This window comes from Cydia splendana, chromosome 5 (genome assembly GCF_910591565.1).
Source record: "Cydia splendana chromosome 5, ilCydSple1.2, whole genome shotgun sequence".
Lineage (NCBI taxonomy): Eukaryota > Metazoa > Arthropoda > Insecta > Lepidoptera > Tortricidae > Cydia > Cydia splendana.
Window position 1 is genome coordinate 3,920,480 of NC_085964.1, and position 20,732 is coordinate 3,941,211.

The 20,732-nt window shown below is 38.0% G+C and overlaps 1 protein-coding gene across 4 annotated transcripts in view; it reads left to right on the forward strand.

Annotated features, from left to right (window-relative positions):
- The window catches only part of LOC134790434 (protein spire), a 271,608-nt gene that overhangs the window by 52,794 nt on the left and 198,082 nt on the right, over positions 1-20,732 (forward strand). For all 4 annotated transcript variants that reach the window (XM_063761214.1, XM_063761215.1, XM_063761217.1 and 1 more), the window contains exon 2: positions 17,498-17,535. In XM_063761214.1, the coding sequence (XP_063617284.1) occupies positions 17,498-17,535 (38 nt within the window). The remainder of the gene's footprint in view (positions 1-17,497; positions 17,536-20,732) is intronic.

A 20,732-nucleotide genomic window follows, 5' to 3' on the forward strand; every position in this document is an offset into this window, starting at 1 on the left:
TTTTTCCCCCAGTACAGAACTGTTTATTAATTCCTGGTGGTGATTTTTCTCTCAGTGTATATATTGAACAAGATCTTAGTTGGCTCAGTTACATAGCAATAGTAAGATCAATCAGAATTACCTTATTTGAAATGTCGAAGTCCTTGTTAGGCTCGTATGGAATCAAGATGCTTGATTACGACTATCAAAATATTGATAGGGCCAACCGAATTTTTTTTAGAGTGTTATCGTTGCGACATTGCCCCGCCATCGGGAGGTATCACAAATGTGTTTCCAATACCGCGGCCTTGCGCCAGTACCAACAGCAACACTCCTCACTGTACATCGGTGGACCTTTTTACAAAAGGCTTAAGGTCTACCGATGTACAGTTAACAGTGTGGGCGATGGTACCACCGCGAAACGTAAACAAACCTTATCTTATCGCCATCTGCATTTGGGGTAACTGGGCCACTGACGCAACGCAGGTTAAGCCGGACTTGATTGAGCTGGGGCGTCAATCAACATTGAGATCGATAAAAAGCTTTGCCTTTAACCGTTGATAGTAGAACAAGCCGCTGGAACAAGGCTTTGTTGTTGTCCTATGGCACCCCAGAGGTGCAAAGGGCCTGCACACGCTCCGCCATGCCTTCCTATCTTCAGCGACCCTTTTGGCCTCGCTCCAGCTCAACCCGACCGCTCGTAGCTCACTTATGACGTATCGTTGTCAAGAGTATACAGGGCTCCCAGAGCCACGGCTTCCGTCCGACTTCGAAGTAACATAAAAAATATACGATTTTAGGAGTTAAACCATTATTGATGTAGGTTTTTTTGTTATTGAGATTATAATGTTACTATTGGTTAGTCATGACATTTCACCACATTTCCGCGTAGTACACAGTCAGCCTCAACAGCGTGGGACGTACAGACAGACATACACTTCCCCGAACAGATAACGTCAATGCCGGCACAATACTGATATATCACTATCCAATCCGACGCGTATTGAGATTTAACCATCATTCATATTCTTTTCATACCATTACTTCTCTAGATTTTAGGATACGTCTTTATTTTCTAATTAGTATATTATCCGTCTTCGGTTATAGTGCTCAATTTACATTTAAACGTTTTTCCATATCGTGTGTCGCACTGGTGGGCAAAGCTTTCCCTTTTAAACTACTCCCTGAGCTGAATAAGATCCCGCTAATCCCGCTGGGACGCATCTAGTCCAACGCGCCATCTTTTTCTTAGGTATACCTACTCGTACCTATGCCTGAAAAACACATTGATAGCAGAAAAATCCTGCCTTAAAAATCGGCCCCAAATTATAACTTCATAAATCATAATCATAAGTCATCTAATCCTCTAATTTTTAGCACCCATGTTAAATGTAATGTTGTTTAAAATATACTTATTTAAAGTGTTCTTAATTCTCTGTCTATTCTTATTACGTGTGAGGGCAACAGTGGGGTCCACGTTTTCGAGAGCATATAATATATAGGCATGTTTAATTTACATAAATGTCATGAAAATTCCTTTAGGTGTGTATAAACTAATGTAAATGCCAGACCAGCGACCTAGACGCCAAGCTCATAATAGATATTTGGGTTAGCAAAACTATTTAATTAATTCTCCTATTAAGTCGCCGCAAAGTAATTAATATCGATTAGGACCTGTGATGTATTATAGGTACATTCCATTTAACCTTCGCCATTCAAAATCGGGTAACAATCGTAACAATTTGCTATATCACGCGTAGCAAGGATGCTAATAGTCCATTAATAGACGTGATAAAACGATACATGAAAACGCCATTAAACTATCTTTGATAATTATTGATATCTCGAATAAATTATTATACATAGTGTTTGTTATATCTATGATAATTATTACAAGGAAAATTATGTCGATTTTGTTCATAGATACTTACATATATCTTTCTCCAACTAACCAATAGGTTTTGAAACACTCATCGGAGTCATAATCGATGAAATATTAATAACTTGCAGAATAGCAGTAAAAGTTGTCAATGGGGCCAGGTTGCCTTCAGATACTTTTAAACGCCTCGCCCGCTTAATTCAGTTGAGGAGTCTTTTCAAAAGGGCTTATTTCTCTATGGACTCCATAAAAAAATAAGCCCTTTTGAAAAGGCACTCCTCAGTTGTTAGCTGTACCTTAACCTGTGCATTCGTAATACGTGTATGTAGGAACACTATAAGAACTAAATTTGAAATATTTTTTTATCAGTCGGCATATGTAGGTTTCTTATAGTTATGTTTTACCTAGACAGCAATTGTTATCAATACACGAGTACCTAAACTACATATCTATTCGCAGATTGCAGAACCGCCCCCTTGACTCATCGCGCTACGTATAAAATATCAAACTAACCACAAAAACCCAGCCAATCTCCACCACTTATACGTATACGCGTTTGAATTGATTACGCGCATCGCGAGCGTGCCTTTGAACGCGTTTACGTGAGCCCATTAAGATTTTACGCTGGACCATGGTTTTATATGTGTATTCCGATTGCTGAGGCAGCAGCTAGTTAGGTTAACCACTTTAACCAGCAAAATAGTGAACTCAGATTACACTTATTATATAGTTTATTACGTTATTAAAAAAATACCAATGGTTAACACCTTATACCTTGGATTGACCTGAAGGAAAGTGACTGTGACATGTGACAGCCTATACCTTCGATTGACCAAGGAAAGTGACAGTGACAGGGCTTAAAAAATTTACAGAAATACAGATCGTACATATCATAGGGCTATTTCATGGGAACATAGATGGTACTTATCACAGGTAATAAAGACAACGGAAGCTAATTCCATACTTTAAAGTTTGCATAATAAATGGCGACATAAATCACTGTACGTATTGATATTAATATTAATATTGGTATTAATATAGATTTAGATTATAAATAAACTAAGTTGTTAATGAACAGTGTAATGTAATGTAAATGCCATACGATATATAAATAAATAAAAGGATGTATTCTCTCTTCACGCTGACGATGGAATGAAGAAGAGGGATATATAGATCTATCATATAAAGAGTACACTTATATTGGTTAGCGGCTGTGCCAACAGCCTCCAGTAAGCGTTGTAAATCACTGACATTTGTCGTCGAACGATCCAAAGAAATGGTACAATCTAGAGAAATAGGAATGGGATATTACTGACGTAGCATTGCATCAAGCATAACATATTAGGAACCACGGAGAATTTGCGCTTGGATTTAACGAAAACATACTTATGATCAATACCATAAAGCTTCCATCACACGACAGAATTTTGTGGTTTGCCACGCGAATACCTATACATTCTTCTGTTGCAAGAAAGGCTTATGTGACGCTATTTATATAATAAGATACCCCATTTCGTACTTACGAGTATATACAGCGCAGAACGATATGAATATCTATGAAGATAGATAAGGGAGCCGGCGTGAAGCAAAGCATTCCAGGTAGGTTATCTAGAAGTTGCTCGGCACTGGGCACGTTGCCTTCATGTGGTTATTAGAACCTGATTATGGACTATTCTAGTCTAGTCTCGTTAGTATAGAAATGTTAACATGTGCATGAAGTTCACGAGCGTTTAGAATTCCCATAATGAATACGTAGTTTGAAAGCTAACTTGTTTGGATCTTGTCTTATTGGTCGCCTTTCTCATGGCAAATTGTCCGCAGGTTCGACAATCACTACATCTTATAAAACAAAGTCCGCAACCGCGTCTGTCTGTTTGTGTGTTTGTATGTTCGCGATAAACTCAAAAACTTCTGAACGAATTTACATGCGGTTTTCACCTATCAATAGAGTGATTCTTGAGGAAGTTTTAGGTGTATAATTTGTTAATCCGTGCGAAGCCCATTCTACAATGCTGGCTCCGCCATTAACTGCACACCACGAGGAGGGCCTTATGGTGTTCAGTTACCGTAGCCCATAGACGCTTCCATCTCTAGGAGTGTCTCATACCCGTCGCCGACTCTTAAGGGGCCCACAGATTACCAGTTCGCCGGACGATATCAGCCTGTCAATTAAACGCAAAAGGTGACAGTTCTGAACAACAGACAGACTGATATCGTCCGCCGAACTGGTAATCTGTGGGCCCCTTTAAATATATGTATACTCGTGGTCCTTTTGTAGAAGACTTAACTATTTAAAGTTTAGTCACGATATTTTCATTAATTTTATTTAATGTTTATTACGGATGATGCGGTGCAGCGTACATATACTTGTTCTTGCACACATTTAATTCAGAATCAAGCAGATACCGGGTGCGTTGAACTATAAATTAATAAGACACGTAAACGTTTTGGCAAAACTGTAAGACTGGCTCTTTTTGCTGTAATTTGTGGAATCAGATGGCGGAACGAGGCCTATTTAGAGAATGTTCCGAAAAAAACACATAGCATCGTGGAAATTTAGCCTTAATCCAGTCGTGTTAAGGGTTGATGTCGAATGTATATTTAGTTGGTACTGCAAACTATGTGTTTGTGTCATACACTGCCTCTCATAGACTCCGTATTAAGGATTTACGAAGATTCCGCGGTCACCATACATTGAAAACGTATCACTACAAGCCGCAACGGAATTGCATCCCGCACTATTTTATACTAAGCCAGCCTATTTTATCCTAAAACGTAAATGCTGAATTGCTGATGTGTTTAAAACGTTATTGTTGTGTGCGTAATTAACGATAGCTAAAGCAGTCGTGTTTTCAAAATGTGCGTTGAGCATCTAAGGTTACGAAGTAAAGCTTTATTTGCATGAAATGTGGAAAAGGTCTTAAAAAAACATTATATCGAATTTTTTGACACATTTAGCTTAATTGCAGCATGCACAATATAGATTTAAAACTAAAATCTCTTACAGCATGCAACATATACACAATTTTATACAATTGCGATATAACATAAACTCTCGCCTCTCTATTAACAATAAAATTGTGATGCCTGAGAGCAATCTTTTTCTTCGAATTATCCCAGCATTTTGCCACGGCTCATGGGCGCCTGGGGTCCGCTTGACAACTAAGTGCTGTCTATTAACAATTGTGATGCTTGAGTGGAATCTTTGACGTAAAATACATAAGTGACCCGTTTTTAATATATTTAATATGTGTGTTACTAAAATGCTCCATCTGTTTAGGAGAAGTGATCTGTTGTGTGTAATAATGATATGCCAGGATGGGTTTGTCACGCGCGCGGGTGAACGCTCTAAGCAAATGTGCCTTGATCTCGGGCGTCTTCGCATTTTCATACAAAGCTCTCAAGTTTACACGGTAATGAGGAAAACATTTGATAATCATGTAAATGTAAAACACAGTTGGATTATGTGTGAATTTCATTTACGACCTCTGCTTGCAAGTAGTTTTGAATTACAAATTAGACATTTTCATATGAATGTTTTAATAATATCACTGTTGTGTTATCTAAAGAAGTTGATGTGGACTGTTTATGATAATATAAGGGCCAGTTACATTAAACCGCCCGTCTAACTAAACGATGATTTTCTTTGCCGGAACTTATAACATATTATATTATATAGTAAGTCTTTCATTACACACACACTATAACTACGTCATGTGTAGCAGCACTTAAAGTAGGCACAAGTTTTTAGATATTTTTGTCATGTTGGTTATCATTTGGTTCTTTGAATATTATATAACTAGGTACCTACCTATTTACAAGGCATCTACATACTTCTATCGTTAATAGTGTAAGAAACAACCGACCTAAGGTTCCATTTTATACGCTCTGACACATACTTATCCAGAATCGTAACTGAAAATTGATAAGAAATATGTAGAAACGAATTCAAACAGTTTTCAGGCATGTTTACAAACACAGTTCAGTTATCAGGCGCCCTTGACCAGAATACAAAGATTAGCGATGTTGAAATGTTCTGCAATTAAGATTGTGGACCAGATAATAACTTTGAAGCCGCTCTGTGAGCCGAGTATATTCTTGAGGCCCTATTCGGACATTGTGCGATTTCGAGCTTTTTTCAGTAAAAGTTGTGTTTTTCTTATTCTAAAATGTTTCAAATTATTGAGGTTATTTCTACGCAAAATCTATTGATTATATACTGGGAAAAGCTCTTCGGATAACTTTGCTGTCTCGGACGTATAACGCGTCTGGCCAACTCTATAGTAATTAGTAACACCTGCGGAAGAGTCTTTAAGACCAAGTTCGGCCTGGCCAGCCACTTTATATGTCTCGGACGATCGTCCTCTGCATAGGTATGATAGATGACTCACTTATCTCTGCAGCTGACTGTACAACGTTGCCGTTCTTGACGTGCAGTAGAGGTACTTAATGATAAACATTGAAAACGGATGTTGGTGAACGCGTTCCGTAACTGGCTTTTTTATTATATAAGAGGCAAACGAGCAGACGAATCGCCTGATGGTAAGCAATTACCGTCACCCATGGACACTTGTAACACCAGAGGGGTTGGAAGTGCCTTAAGCCTCTATAAGATTATATTCTTTTCTTGAAGGTTTGAAGGAAATACCGCGGACGATAGACGACAGTTTCGCTGTGCGAGGCAGAATCTAAGTGGTGGAGATGAAAATGTGGTCAGCTTGCTGCTAGTCAGAATACGGCCCATGTAGGCAGGAATTATCTTGCAATGTTTGTCATGTTGCAAGCCACAGATTTATTGGCCGACCCGATCATCTGGTGCAGATAAGCGCATCATTGGACCGTGCGGCGCGAGGCATTTGTTCTATCATTGACATAGTTGATCTATTGTAACCCTTACTGTAACGAGATACAGTCTATCAATGGTCAAAGAGAGTTGCTGTTACGCGAATACCGAAGTTGCTATGAATTATCGTGCTATGTTTGGCATGCTGTTGGAACTATTTGTGTACGGTGCGGCTAACTTGGAATTTAAGCAAGCCTAAATTCCGAAGTAGGCTGAAATAGAGCTAAAAAGTTTCGAAATGGTCAGCTCATAGATAAAGTGTTGTTATTGTAACTATTAGTTAAACTTAGATTTTAGATACAATAATTCTTGATTTAATACCACATCGGTGAAAAACAAGCGTATAATCAGCCTGTTAGAAGTGGTTATACTGTAGTCTACATGGACGAGTACGAGTATTTAAACATACAATTCTTCAGGTTATTTTATGTTACGAAATATTAACAAATAAACATACAACATAAAGCAAGGGGGCAATTTAGAATCCATCTAAATTGTAATCATTAGTGTTCGGTTCGGCCTGCACTTTATGTAGTAAAGTACCATTACGATGTCAATTTCCATGGTATTTATTCATGGCGCCCTACTTTACTGTCTCAAGGCTGGCCAATAGTTCATGAATATTTTATGCGTCTGTATAAAACATATTTAAAACCAAGTACCTATGAATATGGACTGGGATTGATAGACTTGTGGCAGTAGTTACAGTACTAATTTATTATCATAGGTATACGTGTAGACGCCATCAGATACATCGCAGCGACCAAGGTATTCGCAATTATCTGAACACGCCTCTATCGTCAAAGCGCTAGAGTGCATGTTCTGATATTTTTGAGCACCTCGAACGGTCCGATATATCTGATTAGCGACTGTACAACTACAAGTACACAACCCTATAGGGGTTATCACTCAGGCGTCTCACTAATCTGCGCCGTCAAAAATTAACCAATTGCCAAAACAAGTCCTTTTTAATCTAAGCACCTTTAAGCACCATCAAATTCGTCGGCAATGTAAACCAATTACAAATAGCTTTCGAGCTTTTATGAAGCCCAGCGCATGCGCGGAGCTCGTAAAACGGAGGTTGATACTTGATAGTCAGGTACTCAGGTAGCGTGGAAATGCCCAAATTAGGAGAAAACACACGGAGCAGATGCTGCGATGCGGTCTTCCTCGCGGCGTAATCAGCTACATGTATTTTTTGGAATATGTCAATCGATTCTACTTTCCGTGAGATTCAATTGTTTCTAATAAGCCTGCTGTCTATCGAATGTGCGAAAATAAATAAGCGCGCGCGAGTGAAAACTCCCCATACAAAAATCATGCATCCTTTTAACATAAGGAATCTGATAAAAATGTATAAACCACACTATGGCAAAAAAAAAACTATGGTAAAAGATCGATGGAACGAGTGGGTGGGGGCAAAAGTGACATCTGTCACAGCATATTTTCTACGGCTAGATAAGCGCAGAGGGTAGGATGTGGCCAACCCATTTATTTTAGATGGAGAACCAGATATTCAAAATTTTCAAACGGTCAATGGTGCAACCACGCGTTCCGCGGTGTTTTACCATTCCATATCTTTTACGACTAGCTTATATGTTATGTTAACTAGTGACGTCAGCTTAGAGCTATTAAACCCAGGCAAGGTCAAAAGCTTGATTTACGTAATTGCGCTCTTAGGTGTCGACCCTTTTCAAAACCTTTAATTAATGTTTTAAATATTAAACATACTGTTTACCCTTAAATTAGAGATTTTCATCACGCCCAAGTGTCAATTAGTCTGGAACTTATAATGAGGGGTTGCCCAGTTCCAATAGGGAGGCGGAGAATCGCAAAATTTAATGAACCAGATAACACACGGTTACTTTGAAACTGGCGTTAAATGTCAGACAGCTGTAAAACCTACGTCAAGTTTATAATTTTGGTAATAATTGGGATAATTTAATTGTATGCACAAACACACAGTCTTTTTACCCTAACGCATATAAACGAATACTTTTACGCACTGTTTTTGCAAATTAAACTTATGGCAACAACAACGCTCAAAACATCACTGCGTCAGTCCTTAATTATTTTTTAGGGTTCCGTACCCAAAGGGTAAAACGGGACCCTATTACTAAGACTTCGCTGTCCGTCCGTCCGTCCGTCCGTCCATCCGTCCGTCCGTCCGTCCGTCCGTCCGTCCGTCCATCCGTCCGTCCGTCCGTCCGTCCGTCCGTCCGTCCGTCCGTCCGTCTGTCACCAGGCTGTATCTCACGAACCGTGATAGCTAGACAGTTGAAATCTTCACAGATGATGTATTTCTGTTGCCGCTATAACAACAAATACTAAAAACAGAATAAAATAAAGATTTAAATGGGGCTCCCATACAACAAACGTGATTTTTGACCAAAGTTAAGCAACGTCGGGACTGTCGGGAGTGGTCAGTACTTGGATGGGTGACCGTTTTTTTTTTTTGCTTTTTTTTTGTTTTTTTTTTATATGGTACGGGACCCTTCATGCGCGAGTCCGACTCGCACTTGCCCGATTTTTTAATAGCCTATCTTGTGTCAGTTGTGTCTCACTGCTGTGTAAAGACCTCCCCTTTCTTCCGCCACTCCAGTTTCCAGTTTTTTTTCTTGAATCCTTAATTAGAACTCAATTTTTTGGCGTGGCTACTTCTGTTGCCAACTGCACAAGTGTCCTTATATCTAGACGCTTGCGGTAGACACTTCGCAAATCCTGTAGACACCTAAAGACACAGCCTTGTGACGTCACTCCATTAGCGCAAAACGGAGCACCCACTTAGACACGCCGTATGAAATTCCACATGCACCTTCACAAGGTACCAACATTATCATTAGAAAAGCATCCTTGATACGTTAGCTTACGATTCATTTTCCAAAGCGTAGCGAAAGGGATGTACGAGGTTGCCTGTAGTGAGTGTATTTGGCCAAATCACAGGTGTAGAGTAAAAAGGGGTGGGTCGTCGACCTCGAACTCTGCCGGTGGAGTTACGTGGAATCGCAGTTATTAGACTGTGGCGTAACCTGCACCGCAGTGAGAAGATATGGAACAGTATAAACGCTTTTTTTAGTAGGTATGGCGTGGCGTAAAGATCGTAGAGCTCATAGAAAAAGTTAAAAAGGACTCCTCCAATTAATATATTGTTTAGCGATAGTTCCAAGCAGGGACCGTATAACCGGTTTTATTAAATACCTGTATAAAAACTGTCAAACGAATACCGGTTAAAATGTTATACCTATATTCGCATTAGAGGTATTGCTGTCATTCCGTTTTTGTCTTTATCGCTATTTGTACACTAATTGACATAATGAAATACCGGTATTCATTAATACCTCAATAATAACAGGTATTCAGTATACCGGTAATGGTTTTCGTATTTAATACCGGTATTCATTGCACTTGATCAAAGAGTAACCAAAAACTTTGCGACAAGAGGTTAAAGTTGTTGTTAAGTCCTCATGCCAAAGACATATGTAACTTACTATCTATTCTTTTTGCTCATGCTTATATTGATCGCTGTACAAGCGAAAGATTTCATGATTTAACCACGAGCGTAGCAAGTGGTTCGAAATCTGTAAAATTGAGCGTTGCGACCGTTTCAAGGCACGAGGTTAATGAATGAATCAATGAAAATAATTAATCCCAGAAAACATTTCCATATGAAATATGAGCGCCGCGCCGCCAAAATTTTCGCGCCGCCGCCGCCGCCAAAATTCTGCGCTATCGGTGTGGCATCGGCGTGACCTTGTTAGATACTAGAGTCTGTCTAAGCTAACTTTGCACCGATTTGAACAGAACAAAGTGAGGGAGTGTTATTATAATATAAACGTCATATTTTCATAGAACTTTGACATTAACGATGATATTTACACACGTTGTCGTTGCAAATGCTATGCAGATTAGTTTGATCGGGAATTTATTGCTTTTATACAGTGTTGGCCGTAATGGTTAATTCTAATTAACAATTGATCAATTGCATTAACCATTAATTCCGCAATTAATCAATTGCATTACGCATCAATATAATTAAAATTAGTTAGAATTGAAGTTTGAGACGTTTAATTACATTGATTGTCAATCTGCATTAACGTTTAATGGAATTAAATAATTTATTTCATAAACTAATAATTAATGTTACTTTTGCTTGGAACTATTAAAATTATAAATAAAAATAACCATTAATACAAGCTTCAGTGAATTATCAGATCGTGATACATATTTTAACATGAGACTCTACACTATATGTTTCTATACACTCATTATAGGTGTATTCCTATTTGTCGCTGCCATATGTGAATTGGAGACAAATGGGAAACGGGGACAAATGGGATTTATATGCAGAACCTATTCCATCTGTTCCAGGTGGGAACAAATGGGAAAACATCAGAAAATGAAGTGTTCCCATTTGTCCCCACCTTATTGGTGTGGAGACAAATAGGAAACGGGGACAAATGGGATTTATATGCAGCGTCTATTCCATCTATTCCAGGTGGGAAAAAATGGGAAAACATGGGAAAATGATGTGTTCACATTTGTCTCCACACCAATAAGGTGGGGACAAATGGGAATGTTTTATACGAATGAATATGAACGGCGGGAAACAAAAGGGATACACCCGATATTAGTGTTCCCATTTGTCTCCGCTCCAATGAGATGGGGAAAAATGAAAATATTTCTATGCAGCGTCTTTTCCCATGTTTCTATACACTCATTATCTAGGTGTATTCCTATTTGTCCCTGCCATATGTGAGTTGGAGACAAATGGGAAACGGGGACAAATGGTATTTATATGCAGAGCCTATTCCATCTGTTCCAGGTGAGAACAAATGGACATACATCAGAAAATTATGTGTTCCCATTTGTCCCCCCCTTATTGGTGTGGAGACAAATGGTAATCGGGAACAAATGGGATTAATATGCAGCGTCTATTCCATCTGTTCTAGGTGGGAACAAATGGGAAAACATCGGAAAATGATGTGTTCCCATTTGTCTCCACACCAATAAGGTGGGACAAATGGGAAATATTTATATGCAGTCTTTTCCTACATGTTCCCCGCGGGGACAAATGGGAATACACCCATTATTGGTTATAATGGGTGCATTATTGGTGTATTCCCACTTGTCCCCTATGCATGTGCCCTACGCCATACATGAGAAGGCACAAATGGGAATACATCATTTTCCGATGTTTTCCCATTTGTTCCCGATTCGCGTGACCTACGCCATGCATGAAGCTGGGACAAATGGGAATGTTTTATATGAATGAATATGAACGGCGGGGAACAAAAGGGATACACCCGATATTAGTGTTCCCATTTGTCTCCGCTCCAATGAGATGGGGAAAAATGGAAATATTTCTGTGCAGCTTCTTTTCCCATATGTTTCTATACACTCATTATAGGTGTATTCCTATTTGTCCCTGCCATATGTGAGTTGGAGATAAATGGGAAACGGGGACAAATGGGATTTATATGCAGAGCCTATTCCATCTGTTCCAGGTGGGAACAAATGAGAAAACATCGCAAAATGAAGTGTTCCCATTTGTCTCCACCTTATTAGTGTGGAGACAAATGGGAAACGGGGAAAATGGGATTTATATGCAGCGTCTATTCCATCTGTTCCAGGTGGGACAAAATGGGAAAATGATGTGTTCCCATTTGTCCCTTCTCTCATGTATGGCGTAGGACACGTGGATAGGGGATAAGTGGGAATACGCCAATAATGCACCCATTATAACCAATAATGAGTATATTCCCATTTGTCCCCTCGGGGAACATATAGGAAAAGACTGCATATAAATATTTCCCGTTTGTCCCCACCTTATTGGTGTGGAGACAAATGGGAACACATCATTTTCTGATGTTTTCCCATTTGTTCCCAACTGGAACAGATGGAATAGGCTCTGCATATAAATCCCATTTTTCCCCGTTTCCCATTTGTCTCCAACTCACATATGGCAGGGTCAAATAGGAATACACCTATAATGAGTGTATATAAACATATGGGAAAAGACGCTGCATAGAAATATTTTCATTTTTCCCCATCTCATTGGAGCGGAGCCAAATGGGAACACTAATATCGGGTGTATCCCCTTTGTTCCCCGCCGTTCATATTCATTCATATAAAACATTCCCATTTATCCCCACCTTATTGGTGTGGAGACAAATGTGAACACATCATTTTCCCATGTTTTCCCACCTGGAACAAATGGAATAGACGCTGTATATAAATCCCATTTACCCCGTTTCCCATTTGTCTCCACACCAATAAGGTGGGAACAAATAGGAACACATCATTTTCTGATGTTTTCCCATTTGTTCCCACCTGGAACAGATGGAATAGGCTCTGCATATAAATCCCATTTGTCCCCGTTTCCCATTTGTCTCCACACCAATAAGGTAGGGACAAATGGGAACACTTCATTTTCCGATGTTTTCTCATTTGTTCCCACCTGGAACAGATGGAATAGGGGGCTATTCATAAATTACGTCATTTCAAATTAGGGGGGGGGGGGGGGTCTGGACATCGGATGACGGTAGCATGAAGTAGGAGGAAATGGGGGCTTTTGAAGCATGATTTTTGGATGATTATAGGGGGGGGGGGGGTCAAAAATCGTCAAAAATCGATGACGTAATTTATGGACAGCCCCTAGGCTCTGTATATAAATCCCATTTGTCCCCGTTTCCCATTTGTCTCCAACTCACATATGGCAGGGACAAATAGGAATACACCTATAATGAGTGTATAGAAACATATGGGAAAAGAAGCTGCACAGAAATATTTCCATTTTTCCCCATCTCATTGGAGCGGAGACAAATGGGAACACTAATATCGGGTTTTGTTTCCTTTTGTTCCCCGCCGTTCATATTCATTCACATAAAACATTCCCATTTGTCCCAGCTTCATGCATGGCGTAGGTCACGCGAATCGGGGACAAATGGGAATACACCAATAAGCACCCATTATTACCAATAATTACCAATAATGGGTGAATTCCCATTTTTCTTCGCGGGGAACATATGGGAAAACCCTGCATAAAAATACAGAGACAAAAATTACGATGTTTATTCTTGTTAATTGTTAATTATCAATCACATTTTTAATTTTCATTCAAAATTGATTTAATTTTTAATGGTTTGTAAAGCAATAACCATTAATTCTTTTTAATTTTTTAATTCTTTTTAGTGGTTCGAAATAAATTAATATTAATGCAAATTGATGATCAATGCAATTGATAATTAATTTCCCTTCAATGGTTAATGGTTAATGGCAATTAACCTTTTCAATGGTTAATTTTTAATGGTCAATTGCATTAACGTTCGGCCAACACTGCTTTTATATAACGTGCTAACAAATTAGGTACCGATATTTTAAGAGATGGTACTTACTTTATATAAAAACAATTAACTTTAAATAGAAATCAAGAAAACTTTTCATATCATATTTTTGTTTTATTTACCGAACAAAAATATAAATTAAAATTATATCTAAAAATAATCATTACGTGAATTTAACCACATAAAGAAAAAAATACATAGAGTGCTCACTCAGAAAAGTCTAATGCTCAACAACTTTCAGCGAATATTAAACAAGGATTAACTGGAACTTTTTTTTAACTCCTTCTGCTTTAATACATATAGTAGTAGTAGTAGTAAAACACTTTATTGTACAAAAATCAAAACAAAACAGGAAAAATAACATTCGTCATTAGTACAAAGGCGAACTTATGCCTTTAAGGGATCTCTTCCTGTTAACCTTTGAGCAATATTAGTTGTAAATAGTTGTTCAATACAATTTTTGAGACATTTTTGAAATTAATATTCTTTTTAGGGTTCCGTATTTCGTACCAATATCAAGTTGATATCAACTGCAAAAAAGTTTCTTGAAGGGGTTTTTATAGGCTTTTAATATCGTACGTTTAAGTCACATTCACTCATTGATTCATTCATACTATTTTTGCGATTAGTAGGTGGTCTGTGCGAGCAGTGTGTGTAATCATTCACCTCTCCTGGCGATACGTACATATAATAACTATTATATTTGACTATAGCTACCCGCACTGACTTCGCACGGATTACACAAAACCTTAACAAATTGTACACCTAAACTAAAGCTTCCTCAAAAATCTTTCTATTGATAGCTGAAATCCGCATGAAAATCAGTTGAGTAGGTTTTGATTTGAGTTCATCGTGAACATACATTCATATAGTTACAGACAGACGCGGCGGGGGACTTTGTTTTATAAAGTGTAGTGAATTAGTGATAGATTCAATTAACAGTAACCTCACAATATAAAGAGATGTTCATTATGCTGCTTATCTACAGTTAATGCCATGAAAAACTTTTTTCCTACCATAATTCAATAAATTAAATTAAATGAATTAAGGTTTGAATTCTCTTCGCATAAACCACGTTTTCAAGTCTACGCCGCCGATTCGCCGCCACCGCCAACCAATTTTGACCGGCGAACCGCCGCCGACTAAATGCCTATTGGGCGGCGCTAGACGTGCGCGCCGGTCGAAAAAAATTGGGTGGCGGCGTGCCACAAAAAAATCCACGGCGGCGGCGTGGAATTTTTCAACTTTTCAATATTAAGACGTATAATGAAAAGCCATGCTTAACCCTTAAATCGACAAGGGAAAAAATCTCAAAAAACTGTGTTAGTATCATTTTTTTGGTGTTATTATCTTATTATGTGGTTGTTTATTGTAGAAAAATCATGAAAAAAATATATTTATAATAGTTTCGAAAAAAACATAGGTATGTCAAATATGTTGGATGTTGCCAGGTTCGGTGTAAATAAAAAGATACGCCGCATAATGAAAAGACGTCTAGTATTTTGGACGTTGCCTAGTTAGTATACAGTACTTTATATGCATAAGGTTTTATTTGTCAAATTCATGTTTTTTTTAAAATAAATATAGAATAATTGCATTTTTAATTACAAATACACTTACTGATAATGTCAACTTATGTTATGAACTAAAGTAAAACCTATTATTTTTATATTTTTCCAAAAGCTTTATAGCTCGTAGGTGGTAAAATTTTACCAGTCATTGGCGTAATTTTATTAACATTAAATCAAACTTAGCGGGGTATCGTAGGATGCAGCAACATCTGAGCAATGGTATACAACAATGCATGCAATTTTATCAATATTTTCGTAAGTAATTTCTCAAATGAAATCGGGTCTGTCTCTTGATGTCTTGATGAACGCACAGGAAAAAAAACCGTAATAATATTTTTTTATCTATTTGGTTCATTACGTTGCAATACGACAAGTAATGACTTTTTAAAAGGTTTTGAAACACCTAAAATCCCTCTGTTTAATTCATATTCATATTCATAAAAACTACCAGAAAACGTGATAATTTTACTCTTCGCATACTTGGCACAAGTGCCCTGTAATCGACAACGGTTAAAACACTGGACATTATACTTTGTAAATGTGTTTTACCCATAGGTACATGGTACATACAACACATTTTTATGTAAATCGTACTGCCACATAATAAATAGTTAGTATGGTGTTGGTGCGACATAAAATAGTAGAAATTAAATTATATGACCAAAAAATTTCCGTAAGTACGTAATTATTGCCATGTTTAAGTAAGTATTTTACGTTAAAAATGTGAGAGTTACGTAGGAAGTGGCGCCTATTTCAACTATTTCTTATCGGACTATAACCTATTACATATTTTAACGCTGCATAATACTGTCTTATAATATAAAAAATATTCGGCGCGAATTTTAATCTACCGGCGGCGGCGGCGGCGCGCGGACTCCTTATGGCGGCGGCGCGCACGTCTAATCGGCGCTCATATATTTGAGATTATAAACTACATACATAATAAAATACAATTAAAATTAACAAAAAAAAAAACAATTAAATGAATCAAATGAACGCTATTAAATATTTATCATTCAAAATCATCACCTAACAGCTAATTTTACCAGCCAACATGAAAACGGGCATTCTAAGATCCGGATCTTAAGTATTTACAACTTTACAAGCGGGCCGGACAACGTCCTTGACGAGTAGCGAAGGAACGAATCGTGGTACTACTACAACCGGTATTGGCACTTACTTATTACCGGTAATAGCTTTAGGAGTAAACTATCAAATAGTGGTATTTGTTGTCAATTGGCTAAACCGATAACACTATTGAATACCGGTATTCGAATACCTCTATTCGGAGCTTAAGTGATATAAATACCCAAATTCAAATTACACCGGTTATACCTCAATAATAACCTGTAGTCAGAATACCGGTAACGGTCCCTGGTTCCAAGTTCCAATGCAACACCGCTCATCTCATCAAAAATCCATTTCATCTTACTCCAAAGCACCTTACCTATGTAATACAATTATATTCTACAAATCGGTTAGAGCAATGTTATGATACCTATTAAAAAATGTGTAATGCTTCATCGACATGTTCTATAGTGACTAGCACTTATTTATAATTCGCGGGAAACTGCGTCATTTCCTATGAAGTTATTGTTGACTTCAGTATCATTTCCTGAAACTTTGTAAGGAAACATACAAAACGCACTTACTTGTCGAAATCGGAAATATACTAAAGAATAATCGTGTTAATGAAAGTATAACGTAAATAACTATTGTAGTGAACAAAGAGCTGAACATAACTCAGTTTGGCAGAAGATAGCTACTGTTTTAAAACTGTGTACCAGAGCGCACTGAATTAGACGAAAGCCCAGATGATTGAATCACGGTCTAGTTGCACCTTAGCAGATCGACGATCACTAACGACCTCTGTTTGTTACAGATGACAGCAGCCGGGAGGAGGTCACCTCGGAACAGCAGGTGAGTTTAACAGGAACTGTTATTAGCGAAATTGTGAAAAACTTTAGTGACTTTCAGAGTGGAAACCAAACGATTCTTATATGAAACTACTCATACGTAAATGTTTGAAGCTAAAACATTGGTTGCCTTTGGATTGGACTCTATTTAACAGGCGAAACCCTAAGCCTACATGCAGACACAGACAGCATATCGTCAATGAAGACTCTCTCTGATAAAACTACCGAAAAAAATTGTTAAAATCATGTTGTTACTTCCATCGTAACATTAGTTTCTGCACCATACCAAAAACGAAAACTGCATTACTAAATTTTTTATTTGATCATTAGGACTTCATAAGATAACTACAATATTTCATCATCATCAATATTTAAGAGCAATGCTCTTGTCGGTGGAGTAATCGCCACTCTTCTTTTTGCTGGGTCAGCCATTTAACTCCCTCGTACGACACGACAGAAACTCTATCTTTTATTTGGCTGAGATATGTGAGCATGGGCCTTCCTCTGCGTCTTTTCCCCTCAATCTTGCCCTCCAGGATGTTTAAAAAGAATCTGTCCTGCCGTATCAGGTGGCCAACCATCTTGCCCCTTCTGTAGCTATTGTGTCTAACTACAATATTTACAACTTGATAAATTACTATTATGCTTAAACCCACATCCAATCTTGCAATTTCCGAAATATTCTGTTCTTTGTCAGAATTCAGGGCACCATAACAATCCCAGCAGCTAAAATATGCATTCAATAATGTAACAGGGTATTAAATGTCCGACTGTAGTAGCTGACCGCCCCCGTCACTTCAGTTTACAATATTACAATATTGTGACAGGCCTGTGAACAAGACTAGTTCAGAATTTGCTATGCTTAACGAGTCAGTTTTGTTAGTGTCTGCTCGTAAATGACATTATTACAAAGGGACTAAGTTTTCACATAATTGGAGTAATATCCAAATATGTACCTTCTTCTTCCTCGCGTAATCCCGGCATTTTGCCACGGCTCATGGGAGCCTGGGGTCCACTTGACAACTAATCCCATGATTTGACGTAAGCATTAGTTTTTACGAAAGCCACTGCCATCTGACCTTCCAACCCAGAGGGGAAACTAGGGCCTTATTGGGATTCGTCCGGTTTTTTCACGATGTTTTCCTTCACCCAAAAACGACTGGATCATTTGATATTTAAATGATATTTATTATTTAAAATTTATTGCACAGTAAAAAATATACAGTGACAAAAGGCGGACTTAATGCTACACGGCATTCTCTACCAGTCAACTTTTAGTCCAAACAGAGAAGCATAATTGGTGCGGTGTATGTAAAGAACACTAAAACTTGATGCTTAAAATTAATAGGCACAAATATAAATGTAATATGAAGATACAATAAATATATATAGGTACATATTTCGTACATAAGATCCGAAAAATTCATTGGTACGAGCCGGATCCAAATATGTATACCTAGAAATATATTATAGTAAGACTACACAAACATCTAAGGATAGCATTGGATCAGATTCCAAAATTCAATCATTTTAACGGAGAAGCTAAATAATGGCACATGATTTTGTGTTAGTTTTATTTGATATACAACTTGAGTTTGATAGGGTCGTTACTACCGCTCGTAATCCCAACAATATAGTTCAACCATAATAGAATTAGGCTGATTATCACACAGCCACGGCCGAAAACTAGCATTGAACCATTGTCGACTAATGCCGCTAATAAGCCCGTCGTGGCGCAACACCGCCACGCATGAATGGGAGCACGCCTCCAGCGACAATGCCGACATGCAACATGGCAATGCATTCTTGAAAATACCAAACATATTTGGAACCACGTCGTTTTCAAACTTCACGGCATCCGACTTTATTGAAATTACGAAATTAAATTACAATTGTAAGAATCTATATCCAGGTCTCTTCTCTGGTAAAATTGTCATGATTCAGGGATTCAAGGGAGTTCTAGCTTGCAAATAAAAAAGCCAATAACACACATGACCATTACGGAAAAACTGTTTAGTTTTTTTTTAACGCACTACAGTTAATTATAGGAATTTATTTTTGGCGCGTGTCATTCTGATGAATTCCTGAGATGCCAAATCCAGTTTTCATCATAGCGGTCCAACATATCCTCTTTATCCACTCCTTTAGCGGCAGTTCAAGGCTTTCATCAAATACCAATAAAAACGTTACAATATGGGGACAAAAGGCATGCGACAAATTGAAAAGATGTTTACAAACATTGTACAAGACCAGTTTTGAGACAGCTGTACAAAGTAAGCACGTGTAGAAAAAGTTGAGAAGAAATGTGTAACTGCCGTCTTCCTACTACCTTTAGACCAAAAACTTGTAACCATGAAATAGCATTACAAATACTAGTTGTATCACTTGCAGCTAATTCAGTGGAACGCAGCACACCCCCCGGTGAGCTTGGAATGCAATTTGTCCAATTACACTGGTATAATTATAAGTTTTGCACCTTACGAGCCAAAGATATCAAGTTACATTCAATTAATGCAACATTGTATGTTTTTATTCCATCGTATTATCGTTTAATGGATGAAGGATGGTTACGACTTTTATACGAGTAGCGTGCGATTTATTGAATTTCATAGACTGGAAATTCCTCGGTATTTTTTTCTTATATGTGTTTTAAATGTAGGCATACAATGACAACAGATATACCTAATGCTGATTGCTTTGGCCAAATTTCAAAATAATGATACTAAATTTTACATAATTTTTAATAACAGATATATGGAAATTGATACAAATATTCGTTTTATATTTAACAATTTTCCTGGTGGGAGTCAAAAAACCGGAACAGTATTCAATTTTTATTTGCGGGGCAATGTCAGCGGTTGGGGCTGGATGCAACCGATTTACGAGCGACCACACGCCCGGACACATTTGTGAACACGACCCGTGTAATATAGGACCCCAACACGGCGCCATAAATTCCAAGCCTTGCTTTCGACAGTTTTAGTAAGCTCCCCCTAAAAAGATCGTTGGCTTTAAGGTCAATATCCTCCACACAAACGACCATAACGCGTTACACAATTGCATATAAAACAACTGCACAAGTCCGGCTGCGGATATTAACCTAATCTCCTTCGCGAAATTTAAGACTCCATTGAATACGCTGACCATTACAATTGACAGTGGCCCTAGCATGCTACCTTGTGGGACGCCGCAACGGTACCA